Below are 27,232 nucleotides of genomic sequence, written 5' to 3'. Positions count from 1 at the left end.
AGAGTAAACCAGAGGACAACGTCTATACTGGGCTTTTTTTGAGACTTCCTTTGTCAATGCAATAAATATAAATCCCTTTACCTTAGCCTCAGGCAGACTGTTTGAATAAAGCCAAAAAGCAGCAACATTCTTCACCAAAACATCACAAGAACCATCTCCAGAGTTCAAATCACCCCAATACCAATGTCTTCCATAGTCCTACTAGAATGGCCCATCAAGTCCCACTTAAAGCATTCTATGGCTTTCCAAATCCAAAGTCCCCAAATCCACATTCCTTCAAACAAAAACATGGTCAGTCCTATGATAGCGATATCCCAGTCCCTGGTACAATTTCTGCCTTAGTTTGGATTTCCACTGTTGTGAAGAGACACCATACCAAGGCAACTTTTATAATGGACAACATTTAATTTGGCTGGTTTTACAGTTTCATCGTGGCAGGAAGCATGACAGCATCCAGGCAGACAGGGTGCTGGATGTAGCTGAGAGAGCTACATCTTGATCTGAAGGCAGCCAGGAAAACACTGGCTTCCAGTCAGTTAGGAGGAGGGTCTCAAAGCCCATGTCCAAAGTGACACACTTCTTCCAACAAGGCCACACTTCCTAATAGTGCCACACCATGGGCCAAACATATTTAAACTACCACAAACCCTACACATTTATTTCCATCCTCCATTCCCATCTTGTTCTCTTCCAATTTTTTAAGGTTACATCTTGCTCTAGAGCCCATGCCAGTCTTGAACTCACCATCTTCTGCCTCAGCCTCCTGAGTGCTGAGACTGTTAAGTGTGTACCGCTGTACTTAGCATTCACTAACTCTCTTCAGATTTCTTTTAGATTTATGTATTTTATGTGTATCAGAACTTTGCCTGTATGTATGTATGTATGTATGTATGTATGTATGTATGTGTATTATATGTATGCCTGGTCATACATCAGAACAAGGTGTTGAATCCCCTGTAACTGATGTCACAGTTATGAGCCACTAGGTGGACGCTGGGAACAGAATCTGTGTCTTCTACAAGAGCTCTTAACCACGGATCCATCTCTCTAACCACCATATGAATTCTCTTAATCATTACAACTCAACCTTTGAAGACACTTGATTGTTTGTAAACTGCAGGAAACCCAGAAGCTCTGGAAGGGCATGGATGCTAATGTGCCCAAGGGACTGTGAATGGACGTCACTCCATCAGCACCCACACCCCTGGGGCACACTCACGGCTGCAGGTCTTGCCATTGGGGTCCAGAGTGTAGCCCTGACGGCAGCGGCAGTAGTGACCCTCCTCTGTGTTCACACACTCATGCTCACAGCCTGGTTTGTTCAGTGCACAGTAGTTGATCCCTAAGGAAAGAAAGTGAAGACCCCCTGTTTAGACCGTGTGAGGCTATTAGGGTGGGCTCCAGGGTTCTCATAGACCTCATGGAAAGAAAGAGCTGCTGGATACCACTTGCTGAGGCTGGGAACTATCATTCAGTCAGTCAGTTACCAGCCAAGGGCCATGCCTTAAACTAGATGTACCGATCGATGTAAATGTGAACACTGCTGAGGCCCAGGCTTCAAGGATTTGCACTCCAAAGACACAGCAAAAAGGAATCAGGACAGTTAGACACCAAAAATGTAACTGAGTGCCAAGAACTGAGGTGAGGTTATTGATGCCTTCTGTGCACTGCCCTGCTGGTTAAACCATAAACTGAGGAGTAGTATAAGGGTGAGGACTGGATGTAACTTCATTTAGTAGGGTCCAGAATGCCAAAGTCACATGCCAAAGTCACATGCCAGAATTGTCACATAGTGTCCTTTATGTGTATCAATTCGTGAAGAGTTCAAGTTGGATCAAGAAGGTCAGACTAAAGACAGGAATGATGAGCAGCCCCACACGTCAAGTCATGATGACAGGTGACATGGGAAAGAAATTCCAGAAAACCCACAAAGGTTAAAAATGTTGAAGCAGAGAGTCTAAACTCCTCACTAAGGAAACCCAGGTCCAGAGAAGTAAAAGTAGCCTGTGACCTCAAGACTCATAGCTCAGACCATGGGAAATTCACACTGGCTTTTCAGGACATTATCCCAGCTATGATGAGGCCCAACCTGAGTACCAGAATCCAGGACCTCACAGCCACATCCAGGTCACACTGCGATTGCTCGGCCTCAGATCCTGATGACATTCCAGGCTTTGAATCATCACCGTCATGATGGATGTCTGGAACTGACAACAGCACTCTCCAGCAGGAGATGAGGAAGAAGGTGGAGGCCTGGCCAACAGTCTTTCCTCTGTTCCCCAGTTTAATGAGATGATACTGAATTCTTTTGAAATGGATTTTTTAAAATTAGATTTGAAAGTCACCACCAGCCCACTGTTCCATGTAAGTGGTCCAGTGTTCTAAGGCTCTATACATTCTCCAGATCCTAGGCTCCTAAATATAAACCCCAGATTTTAAGACAATTCCTTTGTTTCCCTCTGCCATGGGATGCTCTAGAGGGGCCATAAGCACTCCTTCCACTCCCGGTGGCCTGTCACAATCCAGGACTGAATGCAAGCATGAAGGGTAGCCCTGACAGGTAGATCTTAGAGGTCCAGGCCTGGGCTCACAGCAAAGACAACAGAAAATGTAATGAGGAGGAGGAAGAGGAGGAAGAGGAGGAAGAAGAGGAAGAGGAGGAAGAAGAGGGGGAAGAGGAGGAAGAGGAGGAAGAGGAGGAAGAGGAGGAAGAGGAGGAAGAGGAGGAAGAGGAGGAAGAGGAAGAGGGGGAAGAGGAGGAGGAGGGGAGGGGAAGGAAGGAAAGGAAGAGGAGGAGGGGGGAGGGGAAAGAGGAGGAAGATTTGGAGATGGGCCAACAGAGTCACTAGCTAGCTCTTAGGGAAACTCTGTTTTCCTTCCCCCCCCCCCCCATATAAAAGCGGGCTCATGGCTGCAAAGAAAATGGAGCTGTCACTATCAAACATATGTGGATGAGTGTTAGGGACTCTGGCAGGGGCCACAGCCTAGCAAAGGGCCCATTTGGGGTCTTACAGCAGCTCTTCCACCCTGTTCTCTCAGCACATCTCCTTTGATGATCTGTGCAATGGCTGCCTGAGAGGCTTCTCCTCTTCAGGAGCCTCCAGCAGGGAGTAGAGGGAGGGGTATAAGCCAAGGGAATCTAGAGGACTGGCAAGAGATGCAGAGTCTCAAGCAAAGTGTCCATCAATGGCTACATGCCTGATTTGTTTCCTTTTTCTACACCATTAGTAGCACAGGAAGCATGCTATCATAATGCCTGTCTGTGCTGAACCAGATCTAATTATCTCCTTAAGAGCTCTCATCCACTAATATGAGTCCACTGGCAACTGATTTCCTATGGTGTAGTCAGCTCCTCACACATTTATCCCTAGGAAACGGTGTCAGCAGACCAGAAGAGAGCAGCTAGGCCATGAAGCCAAGCCTCCCAACATAGTGTTACATGTGTGTGCTCTAATGGAAATACTCCACCTTATTGTCTTCACAGTTTGAATCTCTTCATTCAAGCTCTCATTTAATACTTGACTATTTCAAGGGTTTGTATCCAGGCTTGGCAGTAGGAATTATCTTTTATAAAGGAGGCCCAGTTTCAAAATATGGGCTCTATAACCACACTAAGTTTAATATTCATTAGAAAGAGTGTGGAACTTAGTCTGTGCCATAAGCAGACTAGGATTTGTCTAGATTCAGTTCTACCTATGACCCATAATGCTTTTCGGAAGATGTGCATGGTACAGTCTTGTCACACAACACATGATGGCTAGGAAGAAGTAGCAGGCACAGTACACAGGGAGACATCCCAGCAGGCATGATAGTGTACACCTGAGAACCCAGCTTTCAGAGGTTAAAGGAATATAGGTGCAATGTTGAGACCAGCCTGTACAACATAGCTAGAGTCTGCCTTAAAACATGCCAAACAACAAATAACAGCAAGAGAGGGAGAGAGAGAGGGAGGAAGGGAAGGGAAGGAGAGAGGAAAGGAAGAAGGGAGGGAAAAAGGAAATAAATGCACCACTAATCAGAAGTTCCAGAGAAATCACAAACAACGATCAGGAAATTCCATTTATGTCAAGGGCAGCCTTGCTTATACACTGAAGGCCTAAAATCAGCAATAGGCCTAAGTCAGCCTGCTAACATAAAGTCTTGGGTCTCTGTGGAAAAACACTGAAACAGATAGCTATAAGATATTGTAAACAGGCAGCTTTGGTGGAAATTTACCAGACTGGATAAGAACAAGTAGTCATAGGTCTTGTGGATAGTCATAGACCTTGGATAGCCTTGGTGGATAGTACTAACTTAGATAAGGACAAGTGAATCATAGGTGGAATCATAGTGACCTGTCCCCTGAACCTTCACCCAGCCAATACCCTGTTCTGGAAGATATCTGTACTCCCCCTGAACACCTATTCTCCTGCGTCATCTCCTTCCCCACATCCTGCCTTTTTGTGTTTATAACCCCTGTGTGAAAAAAGTAAAAATTACAGTTTGATCAGCCTATAGACAAGCCGTCATTCTTTGCGTCTGCCTGTTTCCCCACTCTCTTTTTCAGGTGACCTCCCTGGACCCCTGTTTAATGCCTTGTTGGATGGGACACATTTATAGTGTACTTTCTCTAGATGAAGTACCTCAGAGTAGCTCCATTGCTCATTCCTTCATACATAATCTACTCTACAAGTCTGCACTCAACCCACATGAGCCAAGCACTCTGAGCCACTGAGGATTCTGTGATGTAAAAAGGCAAGCACAGCTTCCTGGTAGGACTTCCACTCTGGTGTCCTTCGGAACAGTCTGGTGTGTGTGTGTGTATGTGTGTGTGTTTATGTGTGTGTATGTATGTATGTATGTGTGTGTATGTGTGTGTTTATGTGTGTGTATGTATGTATGTGTGTATGTTTGTGTGTGTGTGTGTGTGTGCAGACACTAGGGATATAGCCTAGAGGTCTGGTTTGGAGTAGATGCTCCAGTTGCTGGCTACCCCTCAGTGTGACTCAGGTGACAGGCATCTGAGTCACATGGACTTTCTCACCACCATCCTGCTGGTGCTTGGTTGCCTTTGAGAGCTGCTGCAGTGGCTGAGTGTACTACCCTCCTCCTTCCTTCCTATCAAAGAGAACAGAACCTTGATGTCCCCACATTCCACTGTCATCAAGTGTCCCATCTTGTAAGACTTGAAGAAGCCAGATCATTTGATGTCACATCTCTAAGCCCAGCCTTTTTTCTCCTTTAGGTTCCATGAACCCTTCGTAGGGGCATGGAACAGGGGTGTGCATCGTCATTTCAAGGAGCAGCGTCAGTATGGACTGAGTTGCTAAGTGACCAGATTCAGTCTATTCAGTCTCTAGAAAAGTGTCCCACAAAAGGTTCTCCTGAGGCTAAAGGAAAATAAGGGCAGAATAATGTAATAAACACAAACATCCACTACAAGGACAGGATGCTAAAGGTCTGCCAAGAAGGGAAACCAAGAGGAGCATTTGGAGGAATGGGCTAGGGTCACTTACTTCGGCAGGTTTTCCTGTCTGGGTTTAGCATGAAGCCTTTCAGGCATCGGCAGAAAGCGGACGTCTGGGCATTGACGCACTCATGCTGACATCCGTGATCCGAGGAGGCACAGTAGTCAATCTCTGGAAATCAAGCAAAGCCCTGGGAATCATGAGTAAGTCAATGCAGCTAGCCACGGAAACCAAGGGTCTCAGTCTCCATTTCCCCCAAGGGCATAAAATACAGAACTTACAATTTTGAGCCTCTCCCAAAAGCCGTTTCCATGTCTAGATATTATGTCCTCGTCTCAAAGATCTTTTTGACATTTGATTTTACAAAGTATTTATATATGGCAGAGGAATTTGTAAACATGTACTTTCCTTGAGTTGGTTCTCATAAAAGCGACTGGATTTCAATCTACACTGTGGCATGGGTGTGGTGCACACCTTTATTCCCAGCCCTTGGGTGGCAAAGGCAGGCAGATCTCTGAGTTCTGAGTTCAAGACCAGCCAAGACTATATATTGACATTTGGTCTCAAAACACACACACACGCAAAGTGTGTTGGTCTGGGGAAATATCTCAGTGGTAAAGAAGTTACACAGCCTGCACTGTTGAGGCCCGCACTAGCCTCACGTTCGGGCAGCCAAAAATGTTGAGGCCCGGGCTGCCCTGAGTTTGGTGGCGGCCACTGTTTCCCGGCCCAAGCTGCCGCTCCGGTCTGTGGGTTGGGGTTCAGCAAGAGAGAGAGTGAGGATGGACTCGAAGAATGGAGACCAGACATAGTGTGAGTCAATCCCGTTTATTCTTCAGTCTCTCTTCCTGGTCCAAGTCCCAAGTCTAGCTGTACTCTTGAAAGAGTCTCCCTAAAGAGTATATTTCCTCTAAGTGTCTGATTCTCTCTCTACAGTCTGATTCTCTCATCTCTTTTCTGTTTACCTCTTGCCTTTATCTGTCTCACTTCTAAGCCATGCCTTTTGGTCACACCTTTAATCATGCCCTTAGGTCTTGTCTCTAAATCTGATCTCTACACTTCTAAGTCACACTTAAGTTACACGCCTTTAATCTCACACACCTTTAATCTCACACACCCAAGGTATCTAAATCAAGATTATCAGAGTGTGCTCAGCTGTTGCAGGCTATTGTAATCCAAGTCTCATGTCAGGGTATATGGCTCAAGATGGCTGCAAAGCTGATAGTCGCTTTCTGCTAAAAGTCGGCCCCCAACACTGCACAAGTTACATAGCACAGAAAAAAAAAAGGTAAATGTTATATAGACTTGGGGATATGACTCAGTGCATAAAGTACCTGCTGCTGGATATTAGGACCAGAGTTCAGAACTCCAGTACCAATGTAAATGCCCATCTGTAATCCCAGCACTCCAGAGGCAAGATATGTGATCCCCAGAGCATGCATCCTTCAAGATTAGCCAAACTGGCAAGTTCTGGGTGCAGATCTTGACCTGATGTATACGGTGGAAAATGATCATGGAAGGTACCCCATGTCAAACTCTGTGCCACCTAAGGCAGGCAAGAGACCTGGCCCCCAGGTCAGAGAGCTGGCCCTGCCCCTCTCCTACTGCAGCATTCCGGAGAGTAGCTCCTCCACCTTACCTGGGCAGCATAGTAGAGCTGTCCTGGATGTGGGGGTTGTGGGTGAGTCAGTCCGAGAGAGAGCCCATCCTGTCTCCCTGTCCCCATGCCACATATGGCAAGTGCAAGAGCTGGCCTGGAGGCCATGAGAGAGGGAGAGTGTCCCTGTCCCTCACCGGCTACACCACTCTGGAAAGTAGGCCCTGTACATCACCTGGGCAACAAAGTAAAGCTGACCAGGTTGCGGGGTTGCCAGTGAACTAGGGTGTGAGAGTGAGGGAGATGACCCTGCCTCTTGCTGGCTGTGGCATCGGATAGGTCAGCCAGGGCAGGGCAGGAGAGCTCACCCTGGTGGTGTGGGTATGGGAGATCCGACTGGCTGAGCAGCCCAGATACTTCTCAGGCCCAGCTCCAGGGCTTCGAGTTGGTCCATCCCAACATCTACCCTGTTCATGAACTGCTGGCATACATGAAGGGGCCGGTTTTACAGATCCCAAACTAGGATCTCCATGACACAGGGCAGCATCAGGACATCTGAGAGGAGTTCAGGTGTGAGTTCCAATATTGATAGTGAGACATATAAAAGGCGAGAGGCAGACAGAAGAAGTTAGTCAGTTATTAGGCATTAGGTAGTAGGCACTTGAGACAGGCAACTATTATTAGGTATTAGGCACTTGGCACTTGGAGGAAGAACTTGGAATTAGAGAGTAGGCACTTGAGACACTTGGAGGCACTAGAGACTAGGAACTCAAGACTTGGGACTTGGACTAGGAAAAGAGACTGAAGAATAAATGGGATTGAATCACACTCTGTCTGGTCTCCATTCCTTGCGTCCGTCCTTACTCTCTCTCTTACTGAACCCCGACCCTCGGACTGGAGCAGCTTGGGGCAGTGCGGGCTCTAACAACTTAGCCCCCAAGGCTTCTAGCAGTGCGGGTTCCAACATCAATAGAGCGGTCTGCGACATTTTGGCCCCCAAACGTGGGGCAGTAAGGTTCCCGACATTTTTGGCACCCAACGTGGAGCAGCTTGGGCCACGACAGGTAACAACTTATATCTAGATTAGTTAATTGGTTAACACTCCCAATTGTGTGGGCATCTTGTTAATTTGAGCATTACCAAACATATAAAGCCTTTGGATAATCTGTAAGCATTAGAGTCTCATTTCTACTGGGTACCTCGTGGATGGCAGGATGGACTAGGCTCAGCCCAACCTTGTGTAAACAGCATGGTAGATAGGCAGAGCCATCCCCCATACTGGTATCTTGTGGATGGCAGGGCCAGTGTCTCTGGCTGCCTGAGCCGGTGGCCTGAGACGAGCAGTGGACAGAACACAAGGCAGCTTGAGGCCTCAGGCCTAGCCTAGTCGGGAACGTAGTGGCTCTGTAACTACAAGCCAGATCTAAAGCCGCTTTAAATATTACTAGTAACAACTAGAAACAGGTCTTTCCAGTAAACAACACAATCTTGGGGTTCACAGTGTGATCAAATATCCTGTAACACATTGCTCTTTTTTGTATATTATTAATTTGTTGCAAATAGCTAAAGAACTTTTGCATATATTTCATGAGAAATATTTGTGTGTACATTTTTCTTATAGCTTATTCTGGATTGAGCATCAGAGTAATGCTGGCTTGAGAAGGAGCTGAAATATGTTTACTTATCATTAATTTTGAGGGATCACTTGTAGAAAATTAGCATTAGTTATTGCTTAACTAAAGACAGATTTCAGTAGTTTAGTCAACTAGATCTAAAATTTTCCTTGTGTGAAGGTTTAAGGCATAAATTAAAAGTTACGAGACAATTTAAGAGACATGAAGTTTAAGAGACACATGGTTACCTATTCAGATTACCTATTTCTTCTTGAGAAAACTGTAGTAGTTTGTGTCCTTTAAGGGATTTGTCTATATCACATAACTTATTTCATATATTTGGGTGCTATTTTTCCTTTCAATGGATCAATAGTGATATCTGCAGAGGCCTGGGTAACTGCTGCCTGTCTAGCCAGCCATTTTAAGCTCTTACTAATGTTAGTAGGAAACTTTGTCATGTCCGAGTTGATGACATATTCTGTTATGTCCTGTGTTTTGATGTTCTTGGAAACCAATCACAATAGAGGTCAGTTAGAATTGCTTTGTATAGTTAGAAGCTTGGACCCAAACTGCCTGGGCAGCACTTCCTGCACCTGTGTATGATAAGTTGCCCCTGGGACAGATCCCAACATAAGAGAGACACCTGCGCCAATATAAGAAGTCATTTGGAATAAGACTTCCATTCTGAATAGGGGTCAAGTTTTCAGTTTTAAGTTCCCAAGATTTGATAACTGACATTCTACTTGACAGACAGAGCCATGTACCTGGGTATTTGACATTCTGGTTTGCAAGTTAAGACATGAATGTCAGGCCAAACAAGTCCCCTGCCACAGTTGAATACCCCAACCAATGGGAACAAGATAAATGTACAACACAGACATGTTCCTAAGAAAATCTCCCATGCCAAAATTGTGATTAGTGAAATAACTTGACAGTGATGTTTGTAGATTTCAGGCTTGAAAGCTATGTAGGATTTTGACTGGAGGTCACATCAACTCCTGAGTCTGGTCTGTGGCCCTGATTAGCCAGTCCTGGGGCAAGAGCTCAATAAACTATCCCTGTCTGACTGAGATCGATGTTTTTGTGCTTTGTAAGGCAACTCCTGGACCTCAACAGTATTCACATTTCTAATATTGGGAATTTCTATCTGCTCTCTCCTTTTTCTCCTAGCTAGTCTGATAAGAAATTTGTTTATTTCCTTCTTTGTTTCCTTTCTGTCTCCTTTCCTTCCTCCCCTCCTCTCTTTCTTCTTTTCTTTCTTTTATTTTTTATTTTTATTTTTTGAGACAGGTCTCACTATGTAGTTCTGGCTGTCGTAGAACTCACTATGTAGACCATGGTGTTGAGACCTGCCCCCTTCCCACTCCAGCAAAGCTGTAGCCATTGTGTTCCATGCCTGCCAGCTACTTCATATTGTTGCTGTAATATGCCCGCCAGTCATTGACACAGAAAAATGACTTGACTCAGAGCAGGGTCATGCTGATCACATACCCTGTTATGTTCTGTATAAGGTATATTAATCTTACAAATTCCACAAAGCTTTATGTAGGACCTATCAAATTAAAGGCCAATGTGAACTGTTCTATCTAAAATGGCTTGGATCAGAGCTGACCACTGGGCAGCACTTCCTGCACCTGCGTATGAACATACTGTGTTTTTTTTTGTTTTGTTTTCTGTTATAAGCCAGCCCTGAGAAATGTTCAGGTTGTAGTCTCAGGCCCGAAGTCTGAGTTACAGCCCTGATTGATCAGTCTTTAGAGTGTGCATTCAATAACCCCCCCCCATCTGACTGAGATCAGTGTGCATGTGATTTATGGATGACTCCTGGATGCCTCTGGACTGCTAAGATTTTCTTGATTCTAATTTTAAAAATTAAAATTATATCACCCCCTCCTTTCTTCCTCCTTCCCACCCTTCTCACCTCCTCTTCCCTCCCTTTCAAATTCAAATTCATGGCCTCTTTTTCTTTAACATGTACACACACACACACACACACACACACACACACACACACACACTTGTTAGTCCATTTAGTGTGCCAGTATGTGGATGACTTCAGGGCTGACTATGACCATTTGGTATTGGAACAACTAGGGCTCTTCCCTGGGGAAGACTTGTCCTCCCACCCTTGGCTTTCCTGAGTTACCTGTTCTTTGTCTATGAATGAGGCATCCCGAGGTTTGCACATCTATTGCTGTGGTTTGTTCAGGTCTTTCTTTCTTCTTCCTTTTTATTTTTTCTAATTGTAATTTTTCTTTCTTTTTTTTTTTTTTTTTTCTTTTTTTGGTTTTTCGAGACAGGGTTTCTCTGTGTAGCCCTGGCTGTCCTGGAACTCACTCTGTAGACCAGGCTGGCCCTGAACTCAGAAATCCAACTGCCTCTGCCTCCTGTGCTGGGATTAAAGGCGTGCACCACCACCGCCCCTGGCTTGTTCAGCTCTTTCTTAGGTAGTTATTGTATGTTTATTCATTTGCTTCCCACTGCCTTTTCTTTTTTCCTTTGTTTTTCAGAGACAGGGTTTCTCTGGAGCTTACTCTGTAGACCAGGCAAACCTCGAACTCACAGAGGTCTGCTTGTCTCTGCCTCCTCAATACTGTCCAGCAAAAATAAGCCCTTTGTTTGTTTGTTTAATTTTTGGAGAACCCCTCCTACAAGGCCACACTTCCTAATCCTTCAGTCCTTCCCAAACAATTCCACTGTCTAATGACTGAGTATTCAAATATATGAACCTCTGGGGACCATTCTTTTTCAAAGTACCACACATGAGTTCCAGAGCTTTAAATTCAGATCATCAGGGTTTAGTGCAATCAGTGACCCATCTCAACAGTCTCTCTTTTAAAAATATACACATGTGGATGTGTTTTTGTAGTTTTAAGATCATACAATATAGCATTAAATCAGGAGCATTTTAGCATATCATTTGCATGTGTAAAACATTTTAATGTCTATAAAATGTTCTGTATATTACATGGTATAATCTGGTAAACAGGTTTTTTGTAATAGGTTTTTCAAATACATATGCATAAATTCTTGTGTTTTTATGTTCTTAGGTTTGAAAAAGAATGGCCCCCAGAGGTTCATATAATTGAATGCTTAGTCTTTAGGAAGTGGAACTGTTTGAGAAGGATTAGAAAGATTTAGAGGTGTGGCCTTGTTGGAGGAGGTGTGGCCTTGTTGGAGGAGGTGTGGCCTTGTTGGAGGAGGTGTGGCCTTGTTGGAGGAGGTATGGCCTTGTTGGAGGAGGTGTGGCCTTGTTGGAGGAGGTGTGGCCTTGTTGGAGGAGGTGTGGCCTTGTTGGAGGAGGTGTGTCGCTGCGAAATGGGCATTGCCTTGTCTCACAGTTCCTGCTCCAAGGTGTTAGGACTGAGAGGTAAGGCCTGTGTCTACAACTATATCTAGCACACAGTAGCTACTCAACAAATATGGTTGAATGAATAAACGATTATCATTACTACTCTTAATAGAGTAATACCTAGTGGCTATTTTGTGTGTCTGCTTGTCTGTGCACCACAAGCATGCCTGATGCTCTTGGAGTCCAGAAGAGAGTATTAGATGCCCTAGAACTAGAGTTACAGATGGTTGTGAACCAACATGTGGGTGCTGATAATCAAACTGGGGACCTCTGGAAAAACAGGCAGTGCTTCCAACAGCTGAGCTATCTCTCCAGCCCCACAGTGGCAAATTTGATGCTATATTGTTAAAGCAATAAAAAATGAAAAATTCTAGCCAAAGTATTTGCAAACCAGTGCTATCTGAGTGTTTTCCTCTTCCACTGGGATGTGTTCAGCTGATTTGTTCTAAAGGGGAGAGCTTTGTTTTTATAGTTGAACTTAGCTAAAAGACAAAAGTGTTCATCTGTTTTAGTTTTTGGGGGTTTTGTTGTGTTTGTTTTTGAGATCAGATCTTTCTACAGGGCCTGGCTAGCTTCAAATTCACTCTACAGACCAGGTTGACCGAGACTTGCAGGGATGCCTCTTCCTCTGCCTCGCCAGTGCTAGGGTTACAGGTATATGCACTACCTTATAGTGGGCATACTTTTTGGATACTATTAATCTCTGTTGGTTGATATATATATATATATATATATAGATATATATATATATATATATATATATATTTTCAGGAACATAGCACATTTTGGCCCAATCACACATTAGTCATGGTTGGTGTATTACCTTGACTAGTAAACCATCTATAGACAGTACACGCACAGCTACTTTAAGTATATTTTGGAGAGATAACTTAGCAGTTAAGAACACATACAGCTCTTGCAGAGGACCCAAGTTGGTTCATAGCACCTGTACCCAGTAATTTACAAACCCCTAAAATTCCAGCCTTACATGTGCATAAGTTATCCCCCCAAAAATATTTTTTTTTAAAAAAAATACATCTTTTTTAAGACTGAATTTTTTTTAAAGATTTGTTTATTTTATGTATGTGAGTACACTGTCAGTGTCTTCAGGCACACCAGAAGAGAGCGTTGGATCCCATTACAGATGGTGGGGAGCCAAACTACCATGTGGTTGCTGGGAATTGAAGTCAGGCCCTCTGGAAGAGCAGTCAGTGCTCTTAACTGCTAGCCCAGAAAGATACATTTTAAAATAGATCTACAGAGATTGAAATGTAAAAAATTGATTTTTAAAAAAATTTTACTAATTTTTTGGAAGTGTGTGAGAAATGGAATTTTTTTTTCCCAGCATGAGAGCAGTGACCAGGTAGCTGGGACTGTGACACCTCAAAGCTACTAACAAGGTGGCTGCCTGGTTGCTGTTTTATTTGTCCCTTTTGTCACAATCTTTGCCACTGGCTGTTTCTCAGCTGTTTCTTGTCATGCTGGAGACAGGGACACCCCAACATAGTATCTGTATGAGCCGGCTTTTTCTTTACGGCCTGCACCGTTTTCTAAATACTTGCAGCATCTCTTCTCTTGCCACGCTTTTCATTCTGGCTCCGGCCTACCTCCAGGGAGGGTGGGAAGGTGGCCTTCCTAGGGGGCAGTTCACCCTAGTGCTGTTGGCCTGGACCCCACAGCTTTCCCAGCATTCCTCTCGGTCCACGAATTGGGCTGGCCGGCTTCAAGGTTTGGCTTTAACATGGCCCGAAGATCGCTGAGCTGCTGGCTCTAAGCCTAGCTGGTGAGACCTCCCAGCTGGAAGAGCCCTTCGCTCACTCCCAGCCAAACCTCTCCCAGGCAGCTTCTACTTCCAGATGTGACCGCGAAGCTCAGACCTTGTCTCCACTCTCAGGTTTGGAATAGGATTTAGTAAGAGGGACTGTGCTGAGAGGCAGCGTGGAGGCTGAAGCTGTTCTGGAACTAGGGCGGGGATGTGATCGGGACTCCTCTCGTGAGGAAGTTTTGAGATCAGACAGACGTGCTTTCCTCCATTCCTCTGACCATGGGGCCATGCTCCCACCTCCCCTAGTCCAGCTTATCTCCATCACACCACGGGCCTGGGTCACATGTGTCCTGGTGTTGTGACTGAGCTGCTTCTCTGTGTGGTAGGACTTGTGTTCCCACCAACTTTTAACAGAAGTCTTGAGTTTTTTATGTACCTTTCTGCTCAGTCAAGGCATATGGTACATGGTCATTTATACTAAAATCTTTGTGGCCAGTGTTATCTTTTTGTTAGTGTGTATGTGTTCATGTGTGCACAAACATGTACACATGTATGGGGGTCAGAGGTCAATGTTGGGTATCTTCTTCAATTGTTCTCCATCTGATTCTTTTGAGACCAGTATCTCTCTGAACTTGGAGTTTACCTAGCTGTCTAGACTGTTGGCCAGAGGCCCCCAGGAGTCTCCTGTTTCTACCTCCTCAGTGTGTGCCCTTTTTCACAGGGGTGCCAGAGACTCAACTCTCCTTTCTGGCACAGCAGTCACTTTACCAGCTGAGCCATACCCCCAGATCCCTGCATCATCTTTCGTGAAAATGTAATTAGTACTTGGCAATTTGATAAATCATTTTTATAAGTGATCTCATTTAGTCCTTAAGATAACAGACTGAATTATCTCCGGGTGTTATTATCTCTTGTTGCAGTTGAAGTCATTGCAGCATAAGGTTTGCCCAAGATCGCCCAAAGAAAAGGCAGAAAGGCTGAGCTTTGAACAGGGTCGCCCTTCGATGGGGAACGCTGATTCATCAGCCCATCGACCACAGCTCCCGGCCACAGTGATAGCCTGTCTGCTGTTTCCTAGTTCAGAGTGTGGTTTCTTGAGGGTGTAGTGGGACTAGGTAGAAAGCGTCTCGATGAGAACTGCTCAAGCTTTGTACAGAAAGGAGGGGAGACTATGAGCAGAGCAGCCTATTAAACCACTCATTCCTTCCAAAATCAGAGCTGTACACGAGCTGTGTACTGGGCATGGAGGTCTGAATGCCCTATCTTAGTTCCGCTCTGGACTAAGCTGTTCCTATCTTAGCACTTCCTCTCTCCCTCCCCCCCCACCCTCCTCTGCTTTGTGTGATAAATGATAGCTCACTTTAAAATCCAGCCAAAGTCTATCCTCATCCAAAGACTTTGCCTCCTTTGGCTCGAGGTTGGGCCAGTAGAAACATATAACATATGTTTTCAATGTAATATGCCCTGCCTCCAGCTCTGGGGTTTTAAGCTGTTAATAGTAAGAGACTGGAGACAGGAAATAGAAAGGATGCTTTTGAAAACACGCCCAGCAGTATATATGGATATACCTTCGAAAGGTGGAAGGTACACCAACTTTTTATCAATTAAAATCCCATTTTCTTGTTGATATACATTGCAGAAATGCCTTACTTTATTTTGAATTGTTATGAAATCTCATTAAAATATCACTGGGCCCCAATATTTCAGAAGTAGGCATTCCTCAAGTGACTCTCCCACTGTATCACAGGATAATAATCTATCCACAGAAGCCCCAGAGTGTTCCCCTGCATCTTTATATAAAACTTTTATAAAACTGCATCTTTTATAAAACTGGTCATCACCTTTAGTTTATAGATTTTTTCTGTTCCAATTTTAGGAGTTTAAATTAAGTTCAATATTTATGCATATAGCAAAAATCAAACAGAACTAAATAGTTTTCAGAAACTTGAACAGTCCTCAGCAAGATGCTGCCCACCTCAAGAAACCACATTCAGTTCCTTTTGGCTCAGCGATTTCCTGGCCATCCCGTGGAGTCAGTGCTGGAGCCCACAAGCCACAGAGCTTCAGGGAGAATGTTCTTCAGGCCCTGCTATGACGATAGGCATAGCCACACTGAGGCAGCATGTGGGACACTGGTTTGATTGTTAGCATGTTTGTCTCTAACAAAAGATGCTGTCACCAAAACCTTTGATTGGGGATAGTGAGACCAAGTAAGCCATAATCTTAGAATTATATAGAAAGGCTGACACAGGAGGGGTAGGAGCAAATCCCCATGACTTAACATGAGCTAATCCATGCTTGGGACAGGTCTATGTCCACAGTGCCCGCCACAATAGCACTGTGTGTGCGTATAACTTACTTGAGCATGTTTTCTTATCTGTGTTAAGAGCAAATCCCTCGTGGCACCGGCACAGGTAGGAACTTTCAGCATTTACACACTCGTGTTCACATCCATGATTTTCTGAGGCACAGTAGTCAACAGCTGAAAACAACACATATTTAGACTTTAACTAGGAATACAAAGACTAGAGCACTAGAATGTCAGAATACCTATAACAAGAATAATTGGAGCTAATATTGTCCCATCCTCCACCCCCCAAACAATATGGATAAATAAACATGAATCCAAAATCCCCCTAAAACCATCAAGAATCTAGATCAGGCTTTCATTCTGGAAGATGAAGAATATATGGACAAGTATATTTAAAAGTCAAAGAAAGGCAAATCAAAATTATTACAAGGCACACCTATTGAACTGGGGAAAATGGAGATCGGATAAAACCTAGTGGCAGCTGTGAGTGTAGCTCAGTTCGAGATTCCAGAGGCTCGAAGACCATCCCAGCACCGTAAAACAGCAAAGTGTTGAAAACTCAAGGCAGCAAGTCAGCACAAACAACTACTACATAAATTGTGAATAGCAGTAAGAATCATTATGGAAGCAATTTGATAATTTGAATTTGCAAATCTAATTCAAGCAAATAACTGGAGTGGGAAAATTATTTATATGCAATAAGATATTTATAGTAGCATTATCTACAGTGACCAAATATGTTTGAAAATAAGAACTTATAATAAGGGTAAATTATTTAGTAGTTCATGAGAAAACATACTGGATTATACCCTATTATTTCCATATATATTCACTGAGTATTTACTATATTTTAGAGACAGAGTGAATCACAAATGAGACCCACACAGCCTGAGGGTGTTAACAATGGTGGTGGTAACATACCAAAGTCATTAAATAACATGATCCACTAGAAGATGGAGAATGGTCTAGAGGAAAACAAGCTGAGTAGGACCTGTCAGGGAAGGAGGCTGGGATATGACAGGGGTGGTCTGGAAAGGATTCTCCAAAAAGGTGATTGGGCAGTACTGAATTAAGTACCAGTCATAAGGACATCTTGGAGTGTCCCAGGTATACAGGGTAAGTGGAAAGGTCAGGAGGTGGGGACACACATACTGTACTACAGGACCAGCAAAAGAGGCCCATGAAGAACAGGAAGAGAGGTAGAAATGCAAGTGGTGTGGTTAAAAGAGACACGTGGGCTTCAAGGACATAACATTCTACACTAGTGTCCATGGCTTTATGTGGAAACAGCATTACAGAGGTAATAAAGTTAAGATGAAGACTATTCAGTATGACTGATGAAGGGGAGTAAGTAGGAGTGGCTCTGATGCTAAGGTCCTGTTCCCCAATTGGTTCTTGATCTGTCAGTAAAGAATGCAAGGGCCTTGCTGGGTGGAAGGGACAGGCAAGACTCTGGGTCCCTGGAGGCAAGCAGAGAGATGCAAGGAAAGGAGAGGAGAGTTGACATGCTTCTGTTGGAGAAAAGTTGACCAGTCATGTTAGATTTCAAAAGAGCCACACAGGCTGCTCCTACAGGCAGGTGGCTGGGTGTTTAGATGTAACTGAGCACTAAAGTTTAGGGCAGGTGGGAGGTGCAGAGATGAGAATATAGATAAGGGCACCCTAGCCATGGTAGTTTAGTATTGCCCAGCAATTGTGCCAAGAAGGCAAGTTGAAATTGAACAACTGTGTGTGTGTCATTTATCTGTAGATTAAAGGGAAGTGGGGTGGGGACTCGTAGTGTGCTTTGTTCCCAGAGCTTGGTGGAGTAGCAAAAGCAGGAGTACCCAGGAAGACGAGGAGCAGGCAAATATACTAGCCATACACAAGGACCTGATTCCAATTCCAATAAATATCTTATTGCATATAAATAATTTTCCCACTCCAGTTATTTTCTTGAATTAGATTTGCAAATTAAAATTATCAAATTGCTTCCATAATGATTCTTACTGCTATTCACAATTTATGTAGTAGTTGTTTGTGCTGTATAGAAAGATAGATATAGTGATCACATTTGTAACCCAGCACTCCTACAGTAAGATGGAGGTGGAGATGAAATGGGGAAGCTGAGAGATCAGAGAGCCTGGAGTAAACAGAAACTCTGCCTCACAAAATGGAAGATGGAAATTTACTCCCCAAAATTGTCTGTCAGGGGGAGGGGATGCCTCAGCATGGACCTGGGGAGGCACCCCCTCTCCCACACACCTGACTGCACATCCACCAATCATATTCCTTCTATTGTTTTATAAAACACAACATACACACCAAACACGAGCAAACATACACACATACATACACACACATCACACACACATATACTACACACCACACACCACATCACCCAACCCTCCACACACCATACACCACACACACACCACCCCCACACCATACACCACACACACACACACACACACACACACACACACACACACACACACACACTCACTTTTGTTTTGGAAAGGAGAGCATCCTGTGAAGATTAGACTTCAAGACTGCAGGTTGGTATCACAAATTAGGAAGGGGCAGGAAGACCCTGTGCTGTGTGCATGGCCTTGCTCGGACCTTGGTTCAGGTTTCTAGTTTCCTGTACTTCCAACATTGCTGTTGCTTTAAATCCCCCAAATTCAGGGTGTTTTGGTAGACAGCCCTAAGACCAATCCCTGGGTGCTTGTTAAACGTGGGGCCAATGGGATTCCTGCTGAATTAGAGATGAATCCAGAGAAAAATATCAAGACTAACTCCAGGCAGTTGAAAAGAACAATCAGTAGGCTCTACCAAGAACTAAGATGGAGATGGTTGGAAGACTGTGGCTGGAGACCCAGACCTCCATCTGGAGCATCAAGGAGGCACTGACATTACAGTTGTGATGGCTTCACTGTTCACAGACACACAAAGTCTGGCAAAAAACATTATTAGATCTCAGGCAGGCAAGATGGCTCAGAGTAAAGACGCTTGCAGTGCAATCCCAATGAACTGAGTCAGACTCCTAAGAACCCATGAAAGGGTGGAAGGAGAGAACCAATTACACAGATGTCCTGTGGCTCCCCACGTGTGCTGTGGCACGTGCATTACCCCACCCCAGAAATAATCAATGATAAAGTTTTAAAAACCAGATCTCAAAACAATATATGTATAGTGATGATATCCTTTTTCTCAAGCAGAGCCCCCAAATGGGAAGTAGAAGTAAGAATTATTGTTACATTCAGGTGGTAGGACTAAATAGATAAATAGATGATAGACCTATTTCTGAAAGTTTCTGTCCATAGAATTTTAGGATATACAAATGTTAAAAGTTTTCAAATAAGAGAAAGGAAACGGAATCTGAAACCTGATCCATGCATACTTTTTTGTTGTGGTTTCTGTACTAGAGGCTGAACCCAGAGCCCGTGCACGTTAGGTGAGCTCTATCACTGCTCTGCCCACTCTGTCAGCATTCGAAGTTCCGTATAAGAAAATCATGCATGCAGGAGACAGTAGTGCATCGAACACAGTAACTGAAGGATGTAGAAGGAGACCCAAGACCTTAAAGAGCGGCAGTCTGTGTTGTGTGCTTCTTTTGCTTTCTGGGTCAATCAAACTTCAGTTGGAAGCATAGTTTTTAAAACGTCACCTCTGTAAGTAGTTCTAATAGCACCTAGGACCTGTGAGTTCAGTACATAGCACCTGACTTTCAAGTCCTATGATACTTCTGGTGCCACAATGACAAGGGTCGAATCACTATATCACAAAGAACTCAGACTCTTCACCTCTTTCAAACTTCTCATAAGGTATGACCCCTTGTTTGGAGGCTATGAAAGAAGTTATATAAAATAACATTGTACATAAGCAGCTTTAAACATTTAAACAAGAACACCATTCTTGATAAATCGGTGCTCTCCTCTCCTCTAAGGCCTCTGGGGTTTTATGTGACTGAGGCAGTTGGAGTCCCTGCATACTAGGCTATCTGTGCGTGTCTCACCTTGGCTGGGATGTGTGCTTATACAGCAGCTATGGTGGGACACCTGCGCTCTTGAATATCCCCATTCTTCTGCTGCCCTCATGGTATGTCTGTAAGGCACAGGTTCTCAAGGTATGGTCTGTGAACTGCTCACATCAACAATCATTTGAAAACTTACTCATAATATCAATTCTCTGGTCCTGCCCTAGACAAGTGGAATCAGAATTTCTGGGGATGGGAATCTGGAATCTGTGTCAACAAGTCCATAGAGGATTCTGATGCACACATGCCTAAAGGCATGGCTTAGAAGTGAGACATATAAAGGCGAGAGGCAGACAGAAGAGACAGAGAGAATCAGACACTTTAGAGAGAACATCTTGGAGAACAATTTGGAGTAACAGAGATTCAGACACTAGGAGTATGAGTAGACATTAGACACTCGGAAGAGAACAAAATTTGAGTACAACTAAGAACTAGGAACTCAAGACTTGGGACTTGGACTAGGAAGAGAGACTGAAGAATAAACGGGATTGAATCACACTCTGTCTGGTCTCCATTCTTCGAGTCCATCCTCACTCTCTCTCTTGCTGAACCCCGACCCGCAGACCAGAACGGAAACTTGGGCCAGGATACAGTGGCCACCAAGCGTGGAGTGGAGAGGGCCGCAACATTTTTGGCTGCCCAAACATGGGGCAGCTCAGGCCTCAACAGAAGAAACCCATTTCCAGTCATGTGAACCTCAGAGTTTTAGGATCCAGAGAGTTCTAGTCCACTCAGCTTGGGATTTCTTCACCAAGGATTTTGATTTGTTGCATAACTTCCTAAGTTGCAAAACGGTACTTTTGAAAAGGCCAAGGCTATGGGCAGATGTGTGGCGCTGACCACCCTCCTTACCCACTCCACCAAAATCCCTTGTTATCTCTTCCTGGAGTTTCTATGTGCATCTTCATAGATGGGAAGAATACTGTAACTCCCTGGCCTCATTCCTTGTCCAGGCATATAGATCATAGAGGGCTAATGTCCTAGAGTCTGAAATGAGCCTGGCTGAATCCGGTCTCTGTCCAGCGTGTGAGGAACCACTCAGCTGTCTTCAGACATAAACAGTACTTTAGTGCACTGACAAAGACCAAGATGGATTTGTCATGATACTTTATCACAGCACAGAGAATAACTGGAGACATTGTTAAGTTTAGTCACCCACAGAAAGCAGTCATAAAGGAAATACAAGCATCTAATTGAGATCAAGTGCCTAACCACTAGACATTGTAATGGTGGGAGACTATCTGACTCTAATAGAGTCACACGTTAAACTGACCTGTAAGTTACACGTTATTATCCTTAATTTACAGACTGTGGTGATTGAGCCATAAAAAAAAAAAATCCAGAGACTAATAAGAGCAAGAACGATGGTGCTTTCCACACAGGATGGCTGTCCTACATGTAAAATACTTCAGAGAGGTACCAGGACCGGTAGCAGTCAATAAATGCAAGCACATCTTTATCACCAGCACTCTAAGAATATAAGGTTGGGCTGAATGACACAGGGACACCTATGCCATTTATTTAGTTCAGGAGCACTTAATTCAGTGATTACTGAATCAGGCAATGTGTTGCACCTTGGATAGCAGTGACAAGCCAGGACCAGATGGGACATTAAGCAAGTAGGGTAATGATTTGAATTCTCAAGCCTTTCCAAAATTGGTGTTCAAATTTAATTTCTAATGCACTAGTACTGGGGAGTGCAGCCTTTAGGAAGTGACCAGACCACAAGGGCTCTGCCTTTATTAATGAGCTGGAGAAATGGCTCAGTGCTTGAGAGAGTGGACTGCTCTTCCAGAGGGCCCAAGTTCTGTTCCCAGCACCTATGTATGGCAGATTACAACCACGTGTAAGTCTAGCTCCAGGAGATTCAACTTCCTCTGCTGGCCTCCAATGGGCCTCGGCACTCACATGTATGTGTCCCCATATGGATACACACACACACACACACACACACACACACACACACACACACAATTAAAAATAAAATCTTAGAAAGGTCTCCATAGTACTCAGACCCTTCTGCCGGTCCACCTTCCATAACAAGATGACGCAGAGTTCACGGTGCCACCTTGAAAACAGAGAGCAACCCTCACCAGGCAGCCCATACTATTTAGAATACATTTCTATTTATGAATTACCCAGTTTCAGGTATTTTGTTGGGAGAGCATGAATGAATAAAAACAAAAAGAAAAAATTGGATTTGCAATTTAAAAACCAATTGATGGAGAAGCCATTTAAAAGACAGAAATGGCAATGGAAGTTCAATCTGACAAGGGAAAAGTACAGCTTGCTTCTGCCTGGACAGTTTATACTCTGCTCAGATAGACGGAAGGAAAACAGAACCAAGGCTACCTCCATTTACAAAGCCACTAGTAAACATCAGGTAAGCAAGTTCATCAGAAAATGCACAGCCAGGGTATAGAAGCACAGTCCATGAGAGATGTACAGGGTGGGATGACAATTAACACAGCTTCAGTAGCAGCCAATGCATTTCAAAGTCAGGAGCACCACAACCACATAGGGCATCTCAGTGAGTAATCCACCACCAACGGCTGCATGTGAAAGTAAGTTCTGTACTGTCTACAGTGAAATGGTAGCAAGGGAGATGGGACCTTGCTCCTCAAATGCGGTGTTCACTAACTCAGACGGGTGGAAATGTTAACTTGAATTCATGAGTCGGTACCTAAGAGATGGGTACTCATGCAGCGCACAGTGACAGCTCTGGGAGAGTCAGTGCAGCCAGTGTAAGATGGCCACTGCCTAGGACATTCTGGGCACTTTACTCAGTAGCCTGTCCTCTCAAACCCTATGCAGTAGGTAGTAGGACTCCTCATTGTGAAGCTCAGAGATCACGTGAGATAAAACCATGCTTCACTGGGAACTGGGACATAAGGCTTGAAGGTCCGGATGCCCTGAAAACAAGTAAAGACACATAGACATTTACAGCGAAACAACCTAAATGGACATTGAAAGGAACAAGGGGGAAAGCATGTAGTTTCCTGCATGCATGTTGGCTGTCTAAGCATCCTCTTCTATACTGGGGCTCTGTTCTCTCTCTCTCTCTCTCTCTCTCTCTCTCTCTCTCTCTCTCTCTCTCTCCCTCTCCCTCTCTCCCTCCCTCCCTCCCCCCTCTCTCTGACATATCCTTGCCTTGTCTCATAGTTCCTTGTATCCATTCTCTCTCTTCCCTCACCACCATGCCATTCTCAGAGTCTTAGAAACTAGAGGTCATGGCATTCCAGGTGTGTCCCACCCTGGATAGCCATGAAGTGGCTCAATACAAAACTGTAATCTTACTTAAAATATTACAGTGTTTTGTTTTGTGACATTTTGTAGCCCCTGGAGTCTCTGTTTGAGAATTGGGCCCTTGTTAGGCTGCTTGCATAGCTTCTGATACTTCTCTATGATAGCTCCCCTTTGAAAGCATTTGCACCTCCACACCATCTCTGCCCATCACATCGGCTCCTGCTTGCACATTTGTGCAATGGCCACCCTTCCTTCTATATGCAGATCTTCCAAACTAGCTCTCTAGATGTCTCTCTTCTATACCTCAGTCCTTCCTGGGCTCTCGACACAGCTCAATGGAATAGCAACTGGCTTTTGAGAAATTTGATCCCCTAACTGAGGTTACTGGTCACTGAGATCTACGTGGTCATCTCACACCTAGCTCCCCAGAAAGCTTGGTCAGTGGCTGTCAAGGGCAGTGGTAAAGATGGTAGTGTCAGGATCATCAGGGGAATGAGACCTGGGTCACCTTAGGAGACAGTTCTCTTGGCCTTCCATTTTTCTGCTTGATGGCCTAATACAGGCAAGACATTCTTGGCATTTTGGTTGTGAGCCTAGCCTTTAATGGCTGAACTATCTCTCCAGTCCAAGATACCCTTATATACTTATAAGCATCGGCAAGGAAAGCGCCCTTCTTGGATGAATACAATGCCGGGCTGCTCCCTGGCAGCCACAGCGTGGACTCACTCTTCAGCAAATGTCAAATTCCAAGCTTACAGCAGAATCCCGAAAGACACAAAGATTCTCTACTACACTGGGACAATTAGACAATTATTTGGTAACAGAGAGGACTGGGTTCCCCACCACCCTCCAGTTCCCCAAGGGCCAAGAGTTGACCTCCTGTTCGTTTGTCCTCTGTGACTCACACTCTTAGTTCATTTGTTTCTCCCCTCACTCAGTTAGAACTTTTCTACTGGCTCCTTGACACTGTCTCCAACCTTCCTCATAAATGCCCGCCCCACTTTTTTCTTTCTTTTTTTTCTTTTTCTTTTCTTTTCTTTTTTTTTTTTTTTGGTTTTTCGAGACAGGGTTTCTCTGTATAGCCTTGGCTGTCCTGGAACTCACTCTGTAGACCAGGCTGGCCTCGAACTCAGAAATCCACCTGCCTCTGCCTCCCACGTGCTGGGATTAAAGGTGTGCGCCACCACCGCCCGGCTTCTTCTTTTTCAGTTCACAAAGTTTCTACTCATTTAACAACAGGAAGGGGCAAAAAATGTTTTGTAGTGTGTATTTCTATGGGAAAAACTATGGCGGAAAATACAATGAATTATTAGCAGTGATTTTCTCAATCTTTAAATATTAGCTGTACAATAAAGAATTAATGAATCAAAATAGTAATTGATGGGTCCGTGTTGGCTTGTGTTTTCGCGGTGTGTTAATGGAATACCCTGCCACTCTGTCATAGTCACCACCAGGAAATTAACACCCTATCCGCAATAAATAGCTCCAAGCTTAGGAAACTGATCCCGTTTGCTGATCTCAGACGAGGGCAGTTTTCAAACATACCAGTGTATGAAAGCAAAGCCACAGCACTCTCCTGACTCCCATGCAAACAGCAAATGACCCCTTTTTGTTGTCGTTGTCTTTTTCCTCTTTCACACATCTAACAATCGGAGTATGCTGGAAAACATGCATTTGAAATACAGAAGAATAAACAGATACCCTGGAAGGAAACAGGGCACGAAGAGAGACAACATGGCCTCTGAAAGCAGTGGGCTATAGAACAGAAAAGCAAGATTTGGTCAGGAATCTACATTCACTCCAGCTCAGCTTACTACTTCTTTGAGTAAAATAGTTAGTGGGGAATGTCCAGGGCCTAAAAGAATGACTTAGCTTCGTGTGTGTGTGTGTGTGTGTGTGTGTGTGTGTGTGTGCTGGCTTTCAGAAGTTCGCCCAGAGTCTAATCTTCAAAGTATAAACTTTACAAGAACACCTGTTTTTTACCTACTCTTTCTTGCTCTAATGATGAGATCAGGCAAGGGTACTATAGCCAATCAGGAAGGTCCTGCATACGTATTAGGGGTTTGCTGGCCTGTTCTCCAGGGCCTCTAAGGAAAACTACAACCCATCAGTGAAGAAAGCAGAGGCTACCCCAAACCCTAACCCGCTCAGTGTGGTGTCCCCAAGTTGGAAGGGTGTTCAACTGTGAGTCGGTGCTTGCAGCTTGCACTTGCTGGAGACCCCCTCCCTGGCTTTATGTTTGAGGCTGTTTATTTTCTGTGACCATGATACCAATGCAGAGAGTTGAGCCTTTCACTGAACTGCAGGTCCAAATTGAAAAAGAACACTGACAGTGTCTTTGAGGTACTGCATAGAATACCTGCCCATCACCAAGTAAATGTATATATATGAGCTATACAGTTACATCCCCTAGCTCTGCCCTTTTCAAGCAGCGAAGTAGAAAGCAATTACATTTATATAGATTATCATCAAGTATGCTTCACACAGACGATCTAGAATGAACAGATACTGACTCCAAGCAAAAACAGTCTTTAACGTTCAAAATCTCCCTAAAAAGTAGACCGCAAAACCAAGAACTTCATTAAAATCCAAAGGACAATCTGATCCTCGTGATGTTGTGTTCTACCCGCAGTCCTTCCTATTCTTTATGTGCCTCAACACACAGGACTGAGAGATACTCACCTGTACATCGCTTCCCGTCCTCGGCAAGGGTATAGCCACTGTAGCACTGGCAGACGAAGGAACCCAGCATGTTCACGCACAGCTGCTCACAGCCATGGTCCTCTGTGGCACACAGATCCTGGACTGAGGAAAGTCACACCATTAGCTCGTAGCTCTGGAGGACAAGAGTTCCTGGCCCATGACAATCCAACTCTATAGCACTTACTACAGTAATCTTAAGTAACATTACACATTTTAATACATTATCATTGTAGAAAATTGAGGGGCAAAATACATAAAAGGGAAATCCACCTGTAGTCTACTGCCCAGAGACAACCACTCCTGACATTTTATGCATTTTAGTGTAGATAAAAAACATTTTCAAAGTTGCAATTATATGAAAACCAAATAATTTTAATTAATATCAATTTTGTCTTTTCCTGCGGCAATGAAAACCACTTTGAACATATTTTTGAGGGCTCATATGAGTTGAATTGTGAGCAAGAGCTTTTGCTTGCTCCCAGAAATTATCATTCCTAGCCATTGGGCATGTGTAGTATCGTCAGTGTATGCTGGGCTGTCTTTATTTTGAGCTGCCTTTCACGCTGTGCAGATAAGATCTGCTGGAAACAAGGTACAGTGGTTTGAGTAAGAATGGCCCCCATAGGCTGTCACCAAGGAATGGCACTATTAGTAAGTGTGGCCTTGTTGGAGTAGGTGTGGCCTTGGGGTAGGTGTGGCCTTGTTGGAGTATGTGAGGCCTTATTAGAAGAGGTATGTCACTCTGGAAAGGCTTTGGGGGTTTCAATCCTCAAGCTAAGCCCAAGTATTCGTCTTTCTGCTGCCTGCCAATCAAGATGTAGAACTCTCAGCTACCTTTCCAACACCGTGTCCACCTACGTTCCACCAGGACAATAACGGACTGTGAGTGTAAGCTAGCCTTAGTTAAACGTTTAAGAGTTGCCATGGCCATCGTGCCTCTTCACAGCAATAGAACAGTGATGAGGACCCGTGGCACGTCAAGCACACCCCTGATCCCCAGGTTCCCATCAGCCTTTCCTCTTCCCACCTGACTACAGGAAAGGTCTTTGAAAGCTCTCTGCGATCTACCCATCCATTCGCCAGACGCCATGAGCGGAGCCAAAACAGATTACAGGGAGTGACGGAGGAGTGACAATGCATGGTCTGATTTGAGTTAATTAGTCATCACATATCCACAAAG

General features: G+C 44.3%; 1 protein-coding gene across 3 annotated transcripts in view; it reads right to left on the bottom strand.

The window, feature by feature from the left end:
* Positions 1-27,232, bottom strand: part of Matn2 (matrilin 2) — a 142,374-nt gene that overhangs the window by 31,851 nt on the left and 83,291 nt on the right. For all 3 annotated transcript variants that reach the window (XM_034516989.2, XM_034516990.2, XM_076911252.1), the window contains exons 5-8: positions 26,032-26,154; positions 16,134-16,256; positions 5,496-5,618; positions 1,220-1,342 (exon numbers count right to left, since the gene is read on the bottom strand). In XM_034516989.2, the coding sequence (XP_034372880.1) occupies positions 1,220-1,342; positions 5,496-5,618; positions 16,134-16,256; positions 26,032-26,154 (492 nt within the window). The remainder of the gene's footprint in view (positions 1-1,219; positions 1,343-5,495; positions 5,619-16,133; positions 16,257-26,031; positions 26,155-27,232) is intronic.

This window comes from Arvicanthis niloticus, chromosome 13, assembly GCF_011762505.2.
Source record: "Arvicanthis niloticus isolate mArvNil1 chromosome 13, mArvNil1.pat.X, whole genome shotgun sequence".
NCBI classification, from domain to species: domain Eukaryota; kingdom Metazoa; phylum Chordata; class Mammalia; order Rodentia; family Muridae; genus Arvicanthis; species Arvicanthis niloticus.
The sequence above is the reverse complement of the archived record's forward strand: the minus strand, read 5'-3'. Positions and strand labels throughout refer to the sequence as shown.